Genomic DNA, 22,416 nt, shown 5'->3' on the forward strand with positions numbered 1-22,416 from the left:
GGCTTAGTTTTATGGATAAACAGATGGAGAGGACCTTGTCCATATTTGAGCCTGATTTGGATGATGCAAGCAGGTACTGTCATGGCATACAGCTCTTGTGGGGGTATTCTGTGTGTGGCAGGGTGGACCTTAATGGACGGACTTGCAGGGGGATCCTTGCAAGCCTCCTAGTTTTCACACTGTAGCATAATCACCTCCTTCTGAGTGTGGCCTGACCTGTGGCTTGTTTTCAACCAAGAGAACATGGCAGAAGTGACAGAATGTTCCCGATGAGATGTATGTGATGATATGATTATGTTATATAAGATTTTAGTATATAATCTTTTTCTTTCTTGCTGGCTTTGAAAAATTGAGTGGCTACTGGAGACCCTATATGCCAAGGAACTGTGGACATTTTTTAGTTTGAAGGTGGCCTCTGGCCAAGAGTCAGCAAAAAATGAAGCCTCAATCCTACAAGCACAAGGAACTGAATTCTGCTAATAACCTGAGTGAGACTGAAAGGGGTCCCTTCCTTTACTGAGACTCAGATGAGACCAGATCTCTGTCCTTTACAGGTAAAACCCTAAGCAGAGGGCCGAGTTCAGCAGGTATCCGGCACAGCACAATCCTGGGAGGGGTTAAGCAGGCTTTGAACCCTAAGGAGCCCTCTTGCCTTAACCTAGTCCCAGTCCTGTTGTCAACTGTGGTTTACGACATGTACAAACATGGTACCTGAACCAGCAGAGTCATTGGGCCACTCTTATCGATTTCCAGAATCTCTCCATTTTTCGTTCCCACCAGGATATGACCATGTCCCAGAGTGATGGCACGAATTGAAGGGTTATCTTCCAAAAGCAGGCCTGGGGGGTGGGGGAGGGGATATTGCATTTAATACAATGACAAGGCTGACTCTTACTATAGATTGGAACTATAAAAAAATCCAACATAAAAAAACCCCAAAGTACTAGGTACTGGACAATCATCCTTGACGTTTCTACCAGGGACTAAAAGCCCTAACTATGTAAGAAAGAGAACTGGCTGGGTTATGAGCTATTACTACAAGACGTTTAGTACTGTCTTTTCCATTCCCACGAACAGAAAGGCTTCTACAGCATATTCAGGAGTGGCACCTTTTGAGCTAGTTGACAACGCTGCTCTTTTAATGGCATAAGTCTTCAAGCATCTCTCAAACATATCATCCCAGAGCTCCACGATTCCATCTTTTCCACCCGTTACAAAGCCCTGTAAAGGCACAGATGGCAGGTATTTTATACACGGCAAAATGGCCACTCACCCACCTGGCCCCAATAGGACTGCCTCTTGGGTAAGGCAGCTTTGTGTACGTTTTCTTTCCAAGTATATAAGACTGAAAAAATCTGGTGATAACAGTCTTCACGTAACATGTCCTGGAAGCATCTCTCTAGGAAGATTAAACACATTTTTATTGTGTGTCTTTTTATTGGGTGTCGATTACTTTTCTTCAGACCACTGGTCAGCACTTGCCCATTGGATTTGATTGTCTGGCTGGTTCTGTGCCCAGGATCCCCAACCAGAACATGGATTCCCATGGGACAGGAAGAGCCTCAAAACCTAGCAGAGCTCCTGGTATCTCATATATACCCACCAAATGAACTGGGATTAACATCACAATTAAAAACAATTGTCAAGGACTGGGGATGTAGCTCAGTGGTAGAGGGCTTGCCTAGCATGTGTGAGGTGCTAGGTCCAGTACAGGGGGAATTGTTAAATATTTAGAAGATTAACTAGGAACTTCCAAGATAAAATATTATTTGTTGTTAAGAATAACTTAAGCAACCAATAAAAAAAAATAAAAAATTAAAAAAAGAAAAAAAAAGAATAACTTAAGTACTTAATATTATGAAGTCATATTGCTGTTTTGTTCAATAATTTCCATAATAATTAATATCCAGATTAATTTTTATAAAACCTAGAAAGTAAAAAGCTTAACATGCTGAACATTCTTCTACTGAACAGTGATCTTCATTCTTGTTCCAGCTTATGATTTATTGGCTTCATTAGTTTTCCTTTCTGGCAATTTATCATATACACCAAATGTTCATGGAAGTTTTTTTTTTTAAGAAAAAATACTGAGTTATTTTCTCAAACTTTTAATTTAATGCACTTCAATGAAGCTCACAGGAAATACTACTTTGGAGTTTAATACATTAAATATCCTTATTATAATTGGCCCTCTGAATCTTTGGAGGATTGAAAATATAAGGGAAATAAAAGCACTGCATCTGTAATACTTTTCTTCTTGTCATTATTCCCTAAAAAATTCAGAACTACAAGTATTTATATAGTATTTACAATATTAGGTATTGTAACATATACAAAAGTTATATACAAACACTATGTCATTTTATGAAAGGGATTGGATCATTCTTAGATTTTGGTATTCACAGAGGTGTGGGATCTTTGAAGCAATTTCCCATGCTACTGAGGACAACGACATAGAATTTGTAGCCAGGAAGATTCAATCCCCAAGTTAAATTTAGATGGAGTACTTTATATTGTGATACCCTTGTTTATTCCCCCCCCCCATGATTTTGCAATTTAACTTCCCAAATAATAAGAGTTTTCCCAAGTTATATCACACCAACTTCTAGGACTACACAACTTTGAATTCTGCTTGAATCTTTTCTAACATCTGCAATTTAACCCCAAATTGCCAGTAGAATACAGCTTAAGCACTAAAACTACTATCGTAATTATGCAACAACAGAACTGACTTCTGTTGTGGGATCAGCATGTACCTGGGAAAGGTAAGTGGAAAAATGAGGGTTAGCTTACTTAGGTGTGTTGATGGCTTAGACTGGAGGTCAGAGAGCACAGAGAAACTGGTGTCACCGCAAATTAGAAATGAATGAAAAAACCGGTATTTGCAGGCAAGTTGACTGTGAAGAGTATTTTTAAAACACTGAAGGTAAAGGTCATCTTTGTAAGGGAACACTGCAAGCAGGTGGGTAGCTAGGCAGACAGACTAAGATGAGTGGGAGTGGAATTACATCCCATGAGCAGACTTCACTTTAACACTTTCAGAAAAAGCTAAACCTGTCTACACAGAAGCAAGCTGGTTATGAACAGAACTTCTGCTCATGACTAATTGATGTGTAAAACAGTAGTCCAACCACTTGGGACTTCCTGGTCTTGATCCATTGTGTCACTGAAGAGCCAGCAATGAAGAAATACTTCAGGACTCTTCTGCTACAGAGTTCCCATTTATCCGGACACTTAAAGGGCTCTTAGTGGTGAAAGCTAGAAATACAAGTGTGAAAAAGTGGAGAAATTGCACATAAAGAAACAAAAGAGAAACTATAAAAATATCTGCATTCTCCTTATCTTCTTTTGATTGGAGCTTCCATGATAATAGCTTCCTAAATCAGGGCTATTTTTGGATCCAGGCATCCTCTTAGCAGGCTTTTGAGACTACCTTAAAATTTTGGAGGGCTGATGAGGAAAAGAATTCATACCACACCTTATCCAACGCGTACATAGCAAACACAGGTCCATCGTGAGCTTTCACTGTCTTCAGTAGTAAGACATCTTTCCAAATAAAAATATCTCCAGTAGCTGCTCCTGAGAACACCAGATCTTCCATCCGCCCGTAAGAGACACACATCATGGTTTCCAGTTTTCCAGCACTTCCAAAAATTCCTCTTTTAGAGGTGAAGCCCCCACCTGGAGTAGACCCAGAGTAAACATTACTTTAAAAAAAGTCGGTACCTTCTATAAGCATACGGGAAAACTATTTTCTTCAATGAAAGGCCCAGAGTGTGAGCATTATATGTAGAAAGATGTGTAAAAATGATGGAGCATATCATAAACAAAAATAACATAGAAGTATTTCTCATTCATTCATTCAGTATTTAGTGAGTCCCTATTTTGTGGCAGGCAAACTGACAGTGCTCAATGCTGGGGAATATAAAGATGAAAAGCAAGAGTTCCTGCCTTTAAGGAAGTAGGGTCTGACTAGAGAAAGGACATAATATGCATCTCAGACTAAGGTTTGCATCTAACCAAGGCTCAGTGAAAGCTTTGTGCCAGCCAGAGGAAAGGTTGACCAAGTGTCTTGGGGCACAAGGAAATTCTTCATGAATGCTGATGAAAAATAGTCAGGACTGGCTGGACATGTAAAATATAAACATGCTATACACGTTCTGCCTCAATTTTTCTCACAGCAATTTGGGGGTGAGAACCAATTGTCATGTAGAAGAAGGTGGTATCTATGGTGACAAACCATCAAGTTTGTTCCCTTGGTGTTCCCATTTCCCAGTGCTCCCTATTGCTGAGACACCCAGCTCCATCTAGGACCGCTGCACCCAGGCTGGCTCTCCACACATACCACCAATTCTCTTTCCTTTACAAGTGGAAAGCATCGGAACTGTAGCCTGTTTATGTTTTGTGCATCGTAAGATTAAGCTTAGAGGGGCTGGGATTGTAGCTCAGTGGTGGAGCACTTGCCTAGCTGGGTTCAATCCTCAGCACCCCATAAAAATAAATAAATAAAATAAAGGAATTGTGTCCATCTACAACTAAAAAGAATATTAAAAAAAAAAAGATTAAGCTTGGAACCAAAGCTGATACTGAGAATTCAGAAATAATTGCAATAATGAGTCTGGCTTATTAGTGAGAAAAGTAAGATACTCTTCCATGTCGTGTCAAGCTTATTTAGCCATCGCTACTATCAACATATAATCCACAAATACTGTGTGCAAAGTCAGGGTTTAATTTGTGTACTAAATTCAGTAATAGATTAATAATAGAACCCTCAAAATACTGAAAGCTTTATTCACCCAAAGTGATTATTTCCTGCTCACTAGTCCAACATAATTATTGCTTTCAGTACAGATGACTAAATATAAGAATTATTATTTTCATAGCAGAATATTTCCCAAGCTTTCTAGACACTGATGAATATGCATGGCATCATATAGTATGTAAATTTCAGCTTAGATATTAAACAATCCAACATAAATTTGGGAAATGATATATCTTAGGTGCATTTTTATATTAATTTGCAGAGAGGCTGCATAGTGTCAATGGTCTTGCATCCTTAGTCCCTGGCTCAAGGAAAGCTTTCGACTATATGAATTAGCCCAAATGGTAGTACCTGCTTGTTGCCAGAATTTGATGTGTTTCATTCCAACTGTAACCAGCTTGTCAACATGGTGTGGGTTACACTTTACCACAAATATTTTATCTTTATGTCCTCTGTAAGAAACAAATAAAAAAATCTAGTTTAGATTAAAACATTAATAATGTGCTTATTAAAAGCACATGCAACACAACAACTTAATTAGAAAATGATTTTGAAATGCACCTGGGGGTCTACATTAAAATAATGAGCTTTGGCTTTTCTGTGAATGTTTGATCTTTATTCTTACCCTAATATTGCTACCAAAGTCCACTTACTTATGCTTTAAACAAATTAATGAAATATTTAATATGTATTGAATGTCTTCATAATGTAAAATTAATGCTACCATGGTGGGACTACAAGTAATTCTGGGGATATCAAGATCCTGCACAGTAGGAAGGAAAAGGTACTGCAATAATATTAATGAAAAGCTTCAAATGTACCATTCTTATTGTAGAAGGCATCGCTTTGGCTTACACAGATTTTTGGTTAGGAATGTATTCACTATAAATAGAAGCTTCTGGCCAATGAAAAGAGAAAAGATGTCACCTACTGATTCAAGGCACTTTAGGATTCTAAATGTTCAGAAATTTAGATTTATAACCAAGAGGCAGAAAGACAAGTATAAAAGTAAGGACTGATTATACACCTGAGCTATAAGACCTGGCATCAGGGAAATTTCTGTTTTAGAGTACAAAGCCATCACATTGGAGTCTACAGATTTCCTGTTCTTAAGGCACTATTTGATGGTCTTCTCTGATATATTAGCAGATAATTTTTGTTATGCTTAAAAAATCCATTAACAAAAAGAAAAACAACTAATCAATATCTCTTATGTATAAAAAACCTTAAATAAAATATTAGCAAATAGAATCCAAAAGCATATTAAAAATAATAAATTATGATTAAATGCAAGAATAGCTGAACATTAAGGAATCAAATAATATAACATATATTAATAGGTATAAGGAGAAAAATCATTTTTTTCATTTTTACAGAAGCTAAAAAGTTCCTGGTCTAAAATCTAATATTCATGGATTTTAAAGAAACCCAATATTCAATAAAAATAGGGATTAGAGGATATTTCAGACTTAGTACCCCTTGACATTTACATTTCCCTGTACTCCCTGTCCTTGAGAAACTCAGTCAACTGTACACAGGTTGATTCTCTGAACATGTTGCATGCCATGACATCATCCTTTCATTAAAGATAGAACATACTATAACAGCACCTTATTCATGGTATGTGTGTGTATGCCCAAAAGTCAGATTTTTTTTACTTAATGGCATTCCCAATAGAGTCGGGAACAAGATTATTACTGCTATCATTTAACATTGCATTGAACATATTAACTGGTGCAATTAAACAAGATTTAAAAAGTTAAAGACAGGAGAGCTGGAATGAAAAATGTAAAACTACCTTTATTTGCAGATAATATAATTGTACATCTAGAAAACTCAAAATAATGTAAAAGTGACTACAAACAAGGTAATTTAGTAAACTTGCAGAATAAAATTAAATAGAGAAAACCTTTACATATACAATAACCAGTTGTGAAAATATAAGAAGGACTATTTATAAGCAACAACAAAAATATCAAGGCATAAATTTAACAAGAAGCATATAACATATATCCTTGAGGAGAGAGGAAAAAACCCACATCTGTAAAAATAACAAACTTAAACCAGAACCATTTCCCATCTTCTGGGATAGGAAAAGTAGATCTTTTATCTCAATTCTCCTTAATTTACTTTATAAATTCAAGCCTGATTCCAATAACAAGACCAATGGGCATTTGAGTTTTTTTTTTTAATCTGGAGTTGGATACCTACATTTTTAAGTTTTTATAGAGAATAACAAATGGGAAAACTCTGAAAAAGAACCAAGTCGAAAATGTAGCTCTCTTTGATATTAAAAAATAATTATAAAGGCTCCATAATGAAAACAGTATGGCAGGTAGTGCATGAATTAACTGATGGGAAAATGGTAAACAGAACATCCACGAAGAGACCCACAGGAATGTAAAACTATAGTATATAATAAAACCAGGGTTTAAAATCAGTGATGAAAAGATGAACTTTTAAAATATTATGTATTTATTCATTTTTAAAAGATAAATTTTTGCAAAAATTCTCAATAAAATTCTGGCAAACTGAATATAAAGACATATCAAAAAGATAGTGCACCACAATCAAGTGGGTTTATCCCAGGAATGCAAGGTTGGTTCCACATACGGAAATCAATAAATGTAATTCATCACATGAATAGACTTAAAGATAAGAACCATATGATCATCTCAATAGATGAAGAAGAAGCATTAAACAAAATATAGCATCCCTTTATGTTTGAAAAACTAGGGATAACAGAAACATACCTCAACATTGTAAAGGCTCTCTATGCTAAGCAACAGACCAATATCATTCTAAATGGAGAAAAATTGAAAGCATTCCCTCTAAAAACTGGAAAAAGACAGGGATGCCCTCTTTCATTACTTCTATTTAACATAGTTCTTGAAACACAGGCCAGAGCAATTAGATGAAAGAAATTAAAGGGATACAGATAGGAAAAGAAGAATTCAAATTAGCACTATTTGCTGATGATATAATTCTATACCTAGAAGACCCAAAATGTTCCACCAGAAAACTTCTAGAATTCAGCAAACTAGCAAGATACAAAATCAACACCTATAAATCAAAGGCATTTCTGTATATCAGTGACAAATCCTCTGAAAGGGAGATGAGGAAAACTACCCCATTTACAATAGCCTCAATAAACAAACAAACAAACAAAAAACACAAAACAACTTGGGAATCAACTGAACAAAAGAGGTGAAAGACCTCTATAATGAAAACTACAAAATGCTAAAAGAAGAAATTAAGACCTTAGAAGGTGGAAAGATCTCCCTTGTTCTTGGATAGGCAGAATTAATATTGTCAAAATTATCATACTACCAAAAGCATTATACAGATTTAATGCAATTCCAATCAAAATCCCAATGACATTCTTTATAGAAATAGAAAAAAAAATCAGTCATTAAATTCATCTGGAAAAATAAGAGACCCAGAATAGCTAAAGCAATCCTTAGCAAGAACAGTGAAACAGATGGCTTCACTGTACCAGACCTTGAACTATACTACAGAGCAACAGTAACAAAAACAGCATGGTATTGGTACCAAAATAGACTGGTAGACCAACGGTACAAAATAGAGGACAAAGAGACTAACACACATAATTACAATTATCTTCTATTAGACAAAGGCACCAAAAACATACATTGGGGAAAAGATAGCCTCTTCAACAAGTGATGCTGGGAAAACTGGAGATTCATATGCAACAAAATGAAGTTAAACCCCTATCTCTCACCATGCACAAAACTAAATTCAAAGTGAATCAAGAACCTAAGAATTAAACCAGAGACCCTGTGTCTAACAGAAGAAAAAGTAGGCCCAAATTTCCAACATATTGGATTAGGTCCCTACTTCATTAATAAAACTCCTATAGTGTAAGAATTAAAATCAAGAATTAGTAAAAGGATGGATTCAAACTAAAAAGCTTTTTTTTCAGCACAAGAAACAATCAGTGAGGTGAATAGAGAACCTACAACTTGGGAGTAAATCTTTACCACTTGTATATCAGATAGAGCACTAATCTCTAGGGCATATAAAGAACTCAAAAAGCTAAACTCAAAAAAAAAAAAAAAACAACAACAAATAACCCAATTAATAAAAGTGCCAAGAAACTGAATGGACACTTCTCAGATGATGATATACAATCAATCAACAAATATATGAAAAAATGTTCAACATCTCTAGCAATTAGAGAAATGCAAATCAAAACTACTCTAAGATTTCATCTCGCTCCAGTCAGAATGGCAGCTATTTAGAATACAAACAACAATAAGTGTTGGTGAGGATGTGGGGAAAAGATAAACTCATACACTGCTGGTGGAACTGCAAATTGGTGCAGCCAATATAGAAAGCAGTATGGAGATTCCTTGGAAATCTGGGAATGGAACCTCCTTTCGAGCCAGCTCTCCCTCTCCTTGGTATATACCCAAAGAACTTAAAAACAGCACACTACAGGGACATAGCCACATCAATGTTTATTGCAGCACAATTCATAGTAGCTAAACTGTGGAACCAACCTAGATGCCCTTCAATAGATGAATGGATTTTAAAAATGTGGCATATATACACAATGGAATATTACTCAGCAGTAAAAGTGAATAAAATCATGACATTTGCAGGTAAATGGATGGAGTTAGAGAATACAATGCTAAGTGAAGTTAGCCAATCCCCCCCAAAACAAAATGCCAAATGTTTTCTCTGATATAAGGAGGCTGATTCATAGTGGGGTTGGGAGGGAGAGCATGAGAGGATTAGACGAACTCTAAATAGGGCAAAGGGGTGGGAGGGGAAAGGAGGGGGCAGGGGGTAAAAAGATGGTGAAATGAGATGGAAATCATTACCCTAAGTACAGGCATGAAGACACAAATGATGTGAATATACTTTGTGTACAGAGATATGAAAAATTGTGTTTTATATGTATAAGATGAATTGTAATGTATTCTGTTGTCATATATAACAAATTAGAATTAAAATTTTTTAAATTTTAAAAAATTTTTAAAAAATCATTCAAGCTGGCAGTAGATGCCCATAGACAGAATCATAAAAAATGTTCTTCTTTGTCTTAAAAAAAGATTAAATTTCACAGTAAGTGGCATCTGACACCAAATATTGGTTGAACTAGTACTAATCACTAGTAGAAAGCAGAATGGTACACAACTTTGGAAGATAGTTTTGTTAGTTTTGCAGTTTCTTAGAAAACTTCATATTCTTTTCATGCAGCACAACAATTACATTCCTTGGTATTACACTCAAATGAGCAGAAAACTTGAGTCCACACAAACTGCACATGGATGTTTATAGTCTCTTAATTACTATTGCCTAATTTTGGAAGCAACCCAGATGTCCTTCAGCTGGTAAATGGAGAAACTGTGGTACATCTAGATAATAGAACATTATTCAGCACAGAAAAATAAGCTATTGAGCCACATAAAGATATGAAGGAGATGACTGAAAGAATGAAATCTGAAAAGCTACAGACTATATAATTCTAACCATATGACATTCTGGAAATGGCAAAACAGTGAAGACAATTAGTGGTTGTTAAAAGAAGGTGGAATGAATAAGCAGAACATGAAGAATTCTTAGGGCATTGGAATTATTCTGTATAATATTATCAGAGTGAACAGATTCCAATATACATCTTTCTAAACTTACAGAATGGACAGCACCAAGTGTGAACTCTAAGCACAGACTTTGGATGACAATGGTGTGTCAATGTAGTTCATCATTTATAATAAATATGCCACTTTGGTGGGGGACAGTGATAGTAGAGGAGCCTGTGCATGAGTGGGAGACAGTGGGTAGAGGGGAACTCTCTGTACCCTCTGCTCAATTTTTCCCTAAGAAAATAAAGTCTTTTCAAAAAGTGAATGAAATAAGTGGTGTTTGGAACACCTGGACACCATATGGTAAAAGATCAAGTTGGAGCTCTTCCTTACAATAAATACTAGGGTAAATTCTAAATGGCTTAGAGATCTAAAATGTAAAAGATTAAGCCATAGACGATTAGAAGAAATTATGGGTGGTTTCTTTTTAATCCCACTCAAAATCCCAAAGCAGTAGAAGGAAAGATTGATTTGACTACATAAAAATAAAACCTTTTGCATAATAAAAAGCACATAAGCAAACTTCAAAGACAAAAAGACAAACAGAAAAATATTTGCAAGTTATAGACAAAAAGGACAAATAACCCTAATATTTAAAGAACTGCCTTCTGTGTGAATTGTGTTTTAGAAAAACCAAACAGTCCACAAGGGAAACCTCTTATAGAATTCTAGCAAATATGAATGAATGACAGAATCTGAAAATTACCATTTTCAATCCCTACTTAAATAGTCAATTTAGCCCACAGCTGTCAACGGGTATCCATTAGCTGATATGTAGATGAAAAGCTGTGTAATGGAAGGACCAGGCTGATATATCAGAAACCAGTCAAGCTGAATAGGCAACTAGACATTTCAGGATGTGGTGGACCATAGGGTGGTGCTGGGGGAGCAGGGCAGCCTGGAGGGAAGGAATTCCATCACTGGCATTATTGAGAATTGCCAGCAAGTGGGAATAACAAAAAGTGGCTTTTAGTTGGAGTAATTATTTTCAAATTCTTTACAAATAACACACCTCCTACCACTCACACCTGGGAGTGCCACTTCCATCATTCCCACCCTCTGCTACGTCACTGATCAGCTCTCTTCTGATGTGATGCAACCAGAAGTATTTATAAAGTATTCTTGCCTAAAAACCCAAACGAATGAGGAAAATATTTTCAAGGCATACACATGATAAGGGTCATTCAATAACCCTATTATACATGGGCACTGGGCTGGGGCTGTGGCTCAGTGGTAGAGCGCTTGCCTAGCATATGTGAGGCACTGGGTTCGATCCTCAGCACCACATTAAAATAAAGGTGTTATGTCCATCTACAATGAAAAAAAAATTTTAAAATGAGTTCTGTGTCTGAAATTATTGACAAAATGATCAGAAAGCACATGAAAAGATGTGCACCATCCTGAGCCATCAAAGAAACGAAAATCAAAAGCAAATGAGATACCACTTCATATCCACTAGGATGGGGACAATGAAAAGGACAGTAAGAAATGTTCGGAATTAGAGAAATTAGGGCCTTTTTACATTGCTAGTGTGAATAGCAAATGGGCAGCTACTTTAAAAAACATTGTCAGTTCCTCAAAATGTTAAAAATAAATAAAAATTTGACCTAGCAATTCAACTCCTAAATACACACACACACACACACACACACACACACACACACACACACACATGCATACTCTAGAGAAATGAAACATTCCCTCAAAACCCTGCACACAAATGTTCATAGCAATATTATTCATAATGGTCAAAAAAGTGGAAACAATCCAAATATCCATTAACTAATGAATAAATAAAATCTGATATATATAAATTATTATTCAGCAATAACAAATAAAAGTATTGAACTTCTATGACATGGCTGAATCTTCAAAAATTATGTTCAATGAAAGAAGTCAACCATAAAGAATCTTATACTATATAATTCCATTTATATAAAATGTCCAGAAAGGGCAAATTCATAGAGACAGAATGCAAATTAGTGCTAATATGTAAGGAGTTTCTTTTCTGGAATTAGCAGTAATGATTGCACAACTCTGTAAATGTGCAAAAAAGTCACTAAACTGTGAAATTTAAGTGGGAAATTTATTTGAACTATTTACTAATAAATCTGATTTTTAAAAAAAAAATCAAATGTGAATTTAATCAAGTCTATGAAACTGTTATTTATAGGAAACGCAGGGGAATGACTGAAAGGATCTCCTGAAGAGTTAGTCAAGTCCAAAATGTGAAACATGCTACAGGTCAAACAATCCAGTTCCTCAGTACAAACAGGACAGGGAAAAAAGATGGATGTGGAGTGCTATAGAGTAAAAGAGAAGCGATACAACCACCAAATATAACACCAGGGCCTGGTTTAGATGCTTATTCCAACAAACCAATTCTCACCTTTGAAGCAATCAGAAATGTCTAATTATGAATTGGGGAATAGATGAAAGAAATAAATGACTGCGGCTGTAGTTAGTTGTGATAATGGTAATTTGTAAAAATGTACCTTTTTTTTGGTCAGAAATGCCTAGGGAAGTATGTAGAGACCAAATGACATGATACTTTAAATTAAAATATTCTTGGGGGGGGGGAAGAAAAGAAAAACTAACGAGGGAGAGATGGCCACAATTTGCAGGACGCTGATAATTATTGCAGTTGGGCAATGAACATAAGGGGATTCTTTATTGTTATTTCCATTTTGTATAACTTTGAAAATTTCCATAATAAAAAGCTGGAAGAAAAAAAAATCAGCATTTTCTGACCCATTATGGCTACAAGGATGTGAGCCCTACAGTGAAAGGTGGGGAGAAGAGATGGATGTATCTGGGGGCTCTCTCCCTTTCTCTCTTTCAGAGTTAAAACTTGAGATGGAAACTAGAGCCATTATACAACCCCAGATGTATCAGGAATAATTAGGACATAGAGAAAAAAGATTTAGATAAAAGAGGAGAAAGTGCTTAAGAGGAGCAATGCACCAGATAACCTAAAGATTTAAACATCCAAAGATTTCTTGATTGGCAGAAAATCCCCACAGACTCTAAATCATTAATACATATTTTGGAAAGAAGCTAGGGAGACCCCAAATGAAAACTAAAAACAAATATGCCAAATTACATTTCCTACAGGAAAAAAAATAAACCAAAATTTTGTTTGCTTGTGTCTATACAATGGTGAACATTCAGAAAAATCTTTGAGGGAAACTTTTTAGTTTTACGTAATTTCTCATTGTCATAGAAACACCAATGTTGTTTTGGTTGTGACTAAAGTTCTAAACTGGCAAATGATAGCACATAAATGTTTAGCAAATGTCAACATCTAAATAAAGAACACTGATTGGGTACCTGTTATTTTTCCTTCAGATGCTTATTAGATTTGCAGAGAAGTGGCTTATGACTGTATAAGAAAAAATGCAGTTTCAGTCCCAAACTTAGAACTATGTAGACATGTAAACTTAAGAATGTAGAACACTGTTATTGCTGCCCTGCTACCAGACAATTCCTCATGCCTGAGTCATAAGTAACTACCATGCTGGGCTACATACACCCTCTAAGCAAGCACAGGACAGAGGGGAAGGAATGAACCCCTTCTGGTAGTCAAGGCCAAGCTGGGTAGCTTGGGTTCCACATCTTCCATTTGTAACCCTATCATTGGCATAGAGAGTGCTGTGCAAGATTCTATCTTTTCCATGAAGGCTGTCCATAATGGGAAGACTGAAGGAATGTTTGATTTATATCCCATCCAAAACAGATATTAAATGATTTAGAAAATAAAATAACCATGTAACATAGAAGATAACGAGATGATATACTAGTATGTGAAAAAAGCCAATTACAGAGCCCACATATGAATAAATCTGAATACTAGAAGAATATATATTAAGAATACATGCTAAAATGGCTGTGGGTGTAGTTCAGTGGTGGAGGGCTTGCCTAGCATGTGTGAGGCACTGGGTTCGATCTTCAGGACCACATAAAAGCAAGTAAGATAAAGGTATTATGTCCATCTACAACAAAAAAAAAATGAGAAATAATACATGCTAAAATGTTGACCATGGCTGTATATGGGTATTATGGACCATTCTCATTTTCTTCTTGGTGACTTTCTGTGCTTTCTCAGTTTTCTCTAATGATTATGTTTTATTTTGAAAACAGAGAACATTATTTTAAAGAAGAGATCACATTTTTTAAATGCACGTTTTAAATCTGTTTTGGAGATAAGTCAGACATTCAGCCTTCTCTTCATGGATGACTTTCATGGAAAGACAGAAAACAAAATCACACACAACACTGAGCATCCATGCAAATGAAAGGGTTCTGAATGGAAGGTGTGCGCTTCTAACAGGCATTTTTAAAGTGCCTATAAACTATGCAGGAGGCTCTACCATATCCATTAAATGTATGTAAGGTCAGGCACCTATAAATAGATTAAGCCAATGAAGCGAATATAGAAAAGGCTTACTCTGAAGTTCTGCTGATCAGAGGGAAAAAAAAATTGAGATGTCCTAAATTTAATTACAAGAGCTGGGAGGATGGAGAGGAGGAGGACAGATGGGAGAGATGAACTGGCTAACAGCTAAGGGACCAAAACAACAAAGACAATTTTGCATTCTCGAATATAAGTTAAAACATTACCTTGAATCCCATCATGAGCCTCTAGGTGCCACTGCAACAATGGCTTTTCCTTATGTCCTATCCTATCCCAAAGCCTTTCCTGCTTGCTGTCATCCACACCTCCCACCTCATCGAGAGCCAACAGAGGTTCAATGTAAGCAACCTGTGCTTTCTTTCCCCAAATTTTTATTATAAAAATGTTCTTAGAAAAATGTTCACTGGACTTAGAACTATCTGTTAGTCTTGTTCGAGGACCTGGTCCTGTGTCTGGTTAGCATCTGTACTAGCTCTGTAAGCACTTCTATTTCAGGGATCCCTCAATGGGAAGAGTTCTGGTGTAGCACTACTGTCTGTGGGCCCACATTCTGTCCCTAAGCTTTCTCATACCAACACCACTGAAGATGAACATTCTAAGTATTCTTGTTTAGCAAAGACACAGAGCTAATGTTCAAAGAGATTGGGTCAATCTCATGGACATCTCAAGATCTCTATGCACCAATTCCGAATGTCTCTGAGCTGATCACGAGTAGATTCATATAAACATTTTCACCAACATGGGGTTACTTATAAAAGGGCAGCACTGTGCAGTGGGCACACAGTAGCCCTGGGCCCCAGTAGCACTGTCTGCAGTACCATCTCAGCCATAGATGGCTCACATCCTGGGTGGTGGCACTTCTGTAGAACAAGGTCATGCTGGAACAATGTAGCCTGCCAGAAGCAGGTTTGTAGTGAAGCCTGGCTGGAGGTAAGGCTGGCAGTGACCAAGACATAGATGTGCAAAAAAGGGGTGTCAGAGTCAGCCTTTCTCTAAGTATAAATTAGGCCCTCTGGAAGCTAAGAGGACTCCCAAAGTCAGGAAGGGACCATTTCACAACAGCATTACTTCTGTCACTTCTTTAAAGCTTATAGAAATGATATTCTACCCAAGTATAAGATATATGCTTTCTTTTTTAAATATTTTCTATCTAGTTCGGCATACCAAGTTAATGTCATAAATAGAATTTTTACTTATTTCTCTGGTTGGTTATTTACATACTTATTTAGATATTATTGTTAATATTACACAAATAGGTGTTTGTGTACATTATTTATTTATTATTTTGCAATCTAGCGCTCTTACAGAACTTTAGCAATCCTTGACATTTCTCCTGGGAAAGAGCACTGGCTAATGCCATAATTACAAGAATGTTCTCTGAGGGCAATGCTGCAGGTTTCCTGTTTTTGGAATGGGTCATAAGGCTTGGGAACAACTCCAAATATAAATTCTGTTATTAACATAACAATGTTAAGTCTCTGTATGTTAATAACATAGACATGATACTTCACACCAAGCATATGATAATGCTTTCTAAAGTTAAGAAATATTTCTTCTATTACTGGGCTGGGGTTATAGCTCAGTGGTAGATTTCTTGCCTAGCACATGTGAGGTGCTGGGTTCTATCCTCAGCACCACATAAAAATAAAGGTATTGTATCCATCCATCTACAACTAAAAAAATATATTTAAAAAAAGAAATATTTATTTCTTCTATTTCTATTAATGTGTCTGGCATATAACTGATGAGCCACTCACAGAGTGTTTTCTAGCAGGAAAAATTGCATTTGTTGCTTTTTAAATGCAGACATGTATTTTTCCTAAGATTATCTGTAAATGCAGATAGTGTGTTTCCAAGAATATTAAATTAAAATGCATCATTTGGTATTCTAAGAGGAAAAGGAAGTTCTGATTAGGAGCTGAAACTGAAATCCAGAGAGGAATGTACAACAGTGAGGGATTCTAGAAAGAAAGACACAGAAACCACTTTGGTGGGCAGATTTATGAACCACCGTTGCTGCCAAGAATTCCGTCCCCATAGCAGTCATCAGAAAAGCTTTTCTTTTTCTCCAAAAAAGCTGGAGTCCTCAGGGCTCCGTCTGCTCAGTTTCCAGCAACCTGCAGATCTTCATTCATTAAACTGAATTGCCAAAAAAAATTCCCCCCTCCTATCATCTAACGTTGTCTAGGATAGTATTCATTTGAAAAGTGAATGCTGGGGTTCAAGACCATTAACTTAGAAATGCTTTTATTCTGCAAGACAGACAGGATGTTAGTAATGGAAGGAAGGGCGTCAGGAGGTATGACTCTGTGCCTGGACAACAAGTTGTATTGCTAGGCCTCTGCTGCCAACTATTCTGACCTCTGACCAGGGCTGGGCACATGGCTGAGCTACATGAAAGTAGGGTGGAAAGTAATGTTCGGACTTCGTGCTGATTCAGCAGGGAGGGAGGCCGGGGTAAGGGAGGACAGGTGGTCTATAAACAGCAGTTGGTTTTGAAGAGTCTATTTATAAGGTGGGGAGATTAGGGAAACAATTTGCCTGCTTGGAAAGCGTGTGGCAGATGCGCACAACGGGGGCCTCCTCTCCTGCAGGCCCCAGCCTCTTGACAAATGGTGCTTCTGACTCCAGTGACATTGACGATCCTTCACAGATGCTAAGACAGAGGAAAAATAAGGGCCCAGGCACAACGCCTGAGAAAAGCTGCTTTTCTGCTGCTGGTAAAAAGCTTTGATAGAGATAACACAAAAATTACTAAAAACTGCAAGTGATAAGCGCTCTCTGGAAAGCATTTCAGAATTTTCCAGTTCCCCACAACAAACATTTAACTGCTCTGCGTCAGGGTTGGCACCAGGAAACAGAGCAATGTTTTCGCTCGGGTGTTAAGCTTGCTAGGTGAATTTCATCTGAGAAGAAGATGAAATCTTACCAGAGAATGAAAACTATCAACTGTTACTGAAGCGTGATGTCAGCGGGAGACCATTAGATCAGGGCAGCTTCTTACCTTGTGGTAGCTATCTTTTCTCCCTTTTTCCAGTCCCAAAATACAATACTGTGAAAATCGTCTAAACCAACCGACACCAGGCATTTTCCATCAGCTGTGTGAAAACAACACAAATGTCAAGTGGCTTGCTTCTTCCAGGACAAATCAAAACATTTTACATACTGTAAAGAGGAACAAACAATTTGACTTTAAATTCTTTAAGCTCAAATACATTCGAAATATCATATCGGAAGGGACCTTAGAGGATGAAACGCAGGACCAGCAATAGTCGAACTTCCTAATGCATCATAACTGGTTATTGAAGTCCATTGCTGATTCCACTTTCAATCTGAGACACAGAGCTATGGCAGGGCTTCTCAGGTAAGTAACAAAAACACTTGTCTGTTTAGTGACTGACAGGTTTCCTGACATTCCCTGGAAGAGACATTTGGCTTTGTCACTCTTGGTCTATTTTCAACTCTAAAAAAATTGGCTTTGGTTTAATCCTCTAAAGCAAGGGCACTATAGAAACTAAATTTAGCTTCTAAGTTTCCTTTAAAAGATGATTTTACAATTAAAAAGTCTTGATTTCTTATTTCTCCTATTTCAAATGTAATACACTTATCACAGGACACTTGGAAAATATGGATAAAGAGAATGCGAATACCTTCCCATTTTCTAGGACCTACATTTGATATATACCTTACCACTCTTTTTCTATACATAAATGTGCTTTGAAAAAAATAAAACCATCATCTAATCTTTTTTCATCTATTATGTCATGAACATTTTTCCTTATTAAGTATTTCAATATTATCAATGATTTACTAGAATTTGGACAGAGGCCATTTAAAAAAAATTAAAACATAGTGAATATATAATTAAATTTGAAGTAAAAGCAATTTTCTTTTTCCTTTCAAGACAGAAGAAGAGATACAATCAATAGCCATTTATTTGTTGCCTCCCTGCAAGGCTAGATTCAAAGGAAAAGCATCTCAAGGTTAACATTCCCCCCAAACCAGCTGTGCGGTTGCTAGGAGATGAGTGATCCAGCTCGCTTTGCATCAGTTTATCAGGGTCTTGTCTCGACATACCAGCCATTAGGGTTACAAACCAAATATGTGATAAACTGCTTCTCTTGAGTCTACTGGTCCACTCATTGTTAGTTTCAACAGCAGACCTGGGGTACATTCCAAATTAGGTTTGCCAGTCAAAATAAAGGAAGCTTTGTAAAATTGGAATCTCAGATACATAATGAATAGTTTCTTAGTATAAGTATGTCCTATGCAGTATTTATATCGTATTGTATATTTACACTTATATTGCCTGGAACATGCTTATATTAAAAAACTATTTGTTGTCTGTTTGAAATTTAATTGTGCCTCCTGTATTTTTATTGGCTAAATCTGGCAACTCTATCTCAAGTGCCAACCAATGCCCACCTTTTGAGTGCCCCTATTTATGCCAGAGACCCTCCGCTAACCAGATGGAATGGGGAGCTGCTCCTCCTTGTTTGGAGGAAGGAAGAGAATAAGGGGACAGAAGAAATTGCCTTAACCAGATCTTCCCCAAACTTCAACTAAGGACTAGGCAAGGATTTAAGGGCTAGGTCAACCCTTTCAAACTCCTAGGCAAGAGTATGAGATAAAGACATTAATACTTTCCTACAGGACTAAATAGCTATCAGGTGATTACTGTAAACAACTGATCATAATAAGTGCTTATGCTTAAATGTTATCAGACTTTAAATTGGGTAAAAAACTCTTCATGCATATGGGACAAGAACTGGTAATGACATCCCATTCCCTACCAACACTATTACTTTTTCCTTATCTCTTGGTATGGCCTGGTTATGTTTCTGTTAGTGTGCCCCTGTGTTTGGTGATTTTATTTTTGTCATTTTCTCGCTCCCTTTTTAGACCATAAGTTGTTTTAAGGCTCATAGTAATTGTATCATGTTTCCTTCATAATTGTCATACTGAGCTGATTTTCAGTGACTGCTGACAGTGCTGGTGACACTAATGAGGACGATGACAAATACAGGATATGCCCGAAGGTGGTACAGAAATGTGCCACCTTATGTAGCTATAAAAACTTTGTTTTAATTATTATTCCTTCCAAAAACACTGCACAAATATTCAATGTCTTTTTTAAATATTCATTAATTCTATACTTTAGGCTGTCTTTGTGTGCGTGTGTGTGTGGGGGGGGTTGTTGCTGGGGATTGAACACAGGACCTTGTGCATGCTAGGCAGAAACTCTACCACTGAGCTACGTCTCCAGCTCTCAGGCTGTCTTTTCAAAACCATGGAGCTATATTAATATGCCCTTCATGGGATACAAGCATTTGCATATTTAAAATGACAATTTTTAAATTAATTTTAGAAATTTATATATGAGAGCGGAATGCATTACAATTCTTATTACACATATAGAGCACAATTTTTCATATCTCTGATTGTATACAAAGTATATTCACACCAAGTTTTTTAGGTTTTATTATGAAGAAGGCTAAACAGTAAGCTAATGTGGGAACAGCAGGGGGGAGATTTTTAGAATTTCTACAAGGCTCAATTAGCTTATCTTCACAATTATACCACCTTGACCCCCCACAAGAGTATCCTGATTATAGATGGCAACAGGAGAAACGGTACCATCCCAGAGGTACCTCAATAGCCACACCTCTTTTCAGAAATGGTAATTTGTTCTTGAATTCTGCAGGCGTAAACTATTTCTGCATGTCACAGAGTTTGGAATATGATTGTTTACCTTTTTATTTTCTTCTTGGTTTTCATTTCCCCTGCAGAGGCTTGACCTTAGCTTTGAATATCTATTGTTCCTTTTTTTAAAAAATTTTGGCCATACTTTTAGAGTCTAGGTAATGTCCTCTCAAATATTTCCAGTCACAGTGTGTATTAATTATGGATGGTTGTGACATAGTCCAGAAATAATTCTAAGGCACTTAATGTCAACAGTAAAGGGCAAATTAGAAAGAAATTTTTTATTCAGACAATTACAAGTTGGTCCTCCTATTCTGAGCTCATAAAAAATGCATAGGTTTCTATAACTGAACACAATGAAATCAAGTTAGTCTTAGATGTGCTCTTATGGAAATTAGTATTAGTTCATAAATGTTTATATATATATATATATATACACACACACACACACGTACATATGATATTCAGGCTAGAAAGTATTTATGTGGCTGAATTTTAATATGGCCTTCTATTCATGGGGAAGCACTTTTGCTACCATTAGCACAAAAACAAAGATGGATTCCCCTTTCCTTGGAAAGTGATAATAAATCCAAGAGTTAAAAAAGCTGCTCCCTTAAGTGAGCTAGTTAATATACATTCACTCCTGTCCATGTAATCCAGAATTATGGATCATACTGCAAGGGATGTTTGGTTAAAATGTCTTTTGTTTGCTTTGGAAAAGTGGCCAAAAATAGACAAAATACTTTTGTGTAAATGTTTATTTGTTGTCTTGTTTTCACATCATTTGTCTGCTTTATATTTCCAGGACAGTTTATTTCTCTAACAAAAGGCAAAGTACTATTAGCAGGTCTCTGTGAGACCCCCAAAAGGAGATGACTCATAAAAGACAGGTGGCTGTAGGGCTACTGAGGCACACAGATGGGCTACCAGCCAGATAACCAATGAGCGTTCTGTGGGTGCCTCGTTTACCTGGTTAAACAGGCAAATATAAACAGTGTCTTGTGATTTGGACTTAGCTACCCACTTTCTATCAGTTTCCACAAGGGAGGTAGAGTTGCCCCTGTTCCTACTTCAGATCAGTGTGTGATTCAGGGCTGTTCCAGAACAGAGGTCTCTTTTCACTGGGCAAGGGGACTGTTCCAGTGGTAGTTTCTGTGCATCCTGGTACTTCTCCACATTTAACCTTGAGGATGGAAAGGACAGCTGGAGACACCTGCTGGTGGGGATGTGAAGTGGCGAAATGAGTGAGTTCACCCAATGCTCTGGTGGAAGGCAGGGGTCAGGAGAAGTCCCAGAGACCAAGAATAGAGAATTCTCTGCATACCTCTTGCCAGCTGACAAACCTGGGTCTGGTGGATATCATGCTGGACTGAGAGCCAGGAGACCTGGGTTCTATCTCTGGATCTGCCACTGTTGACTGTCAGACAGGGCATGCCACCAAACTCGCCATCTCCAGTCTTGGCTAAGAGATCTAAGTCTAAAGTTACATTGTTGTAACACAAAATGCTATTAATAGAAAAATTAAACCAAAGAGACCGCAACTCTTTCAAGCCTTGCCATAGGAACTCAAGGATCCATCAACTATCAGTAATCATCTGTATGTAACCATTTGTGGCGATGAATCACACACAACAGACCTGGGTGGACGCACAACAGACCTGGGTGGACGCTTTCCTGAATAGTCCTTCCTATTAATTGCTTTCCAAAACCACCAACTAGATTCCTTTCTACCATTGATGTATGAACATCATTCTTAACCACTAAAACAAAAACGTAATTCTCCATGATCAAAAATAATATATTTGCTGAATAAATGGGCCTTTCCCTAGTGATTGTTATCTGGAAAATAGACTTTCTTATTAAGGCTGAAAAGCTCCTCTTATAAAGAAATATTTCATATCTAAGAATTTCTTTTTTGCTCATGA

The 22,416-nt window shown here is 36.9% G+C and overlaps 1 protein-coding gene across 11 annotated transcripts in view; it reads right to left on the reverse strand.

The window, feature by feature from the left end:
- Positions 1–22,416, reverse strand: part of Eml6 (EMAP like 6) — a 255,296-nt gene that overhangs the window by 69,227 nt on the left and 163,653 nt on the right. For all 11 annotated transcript variants that reach the window (XR_013428978.1, XR_013428979.1, XM_078029167.1 and 8 more), the window contains 5 exons: positions 17,793–17,886; positions 5,114–5,214; positions 3,479–3,681; positions 1,110–1,221; positions 712–839 (listed from right to left, as the gene is read on the reverse strand). Coding sequence is in view for 9 of the 11 variants with exons in the window: in XM_078029167.1 (XP_077885293.1) it covers positions 712–839; positions 1,110–1,221; positions 3,479–3,681; positions 5,114–5,214; positions 17,793–17,886 (638 nt within the window). In the remaining 2 variants the exon portion in view is untranslated. The remainder of the gene's footprint in view (positions 1–711; positions 840–1,109; positions 1,222–3,478; positions 3,682–5,113; positions 5,215–17,792; positions 17,887–22,416) is intronic.

Source organism: Ictidomys tridecemlineatus, chromosome 12, assembly GCF_052094955.1.
Source record: "Ictidomys tridecemlineatus isolate mIctTri1 chromosome 12, mIctTri1.hap1, whole genome shotgun sequence".
NCBI classification, from domain to species: Eukaryota; Metazoa; Chordata; class Mammalia; order Rodentia; family Sciuridae; genus Ictidomys; species Ictidomys tridecemlineatus.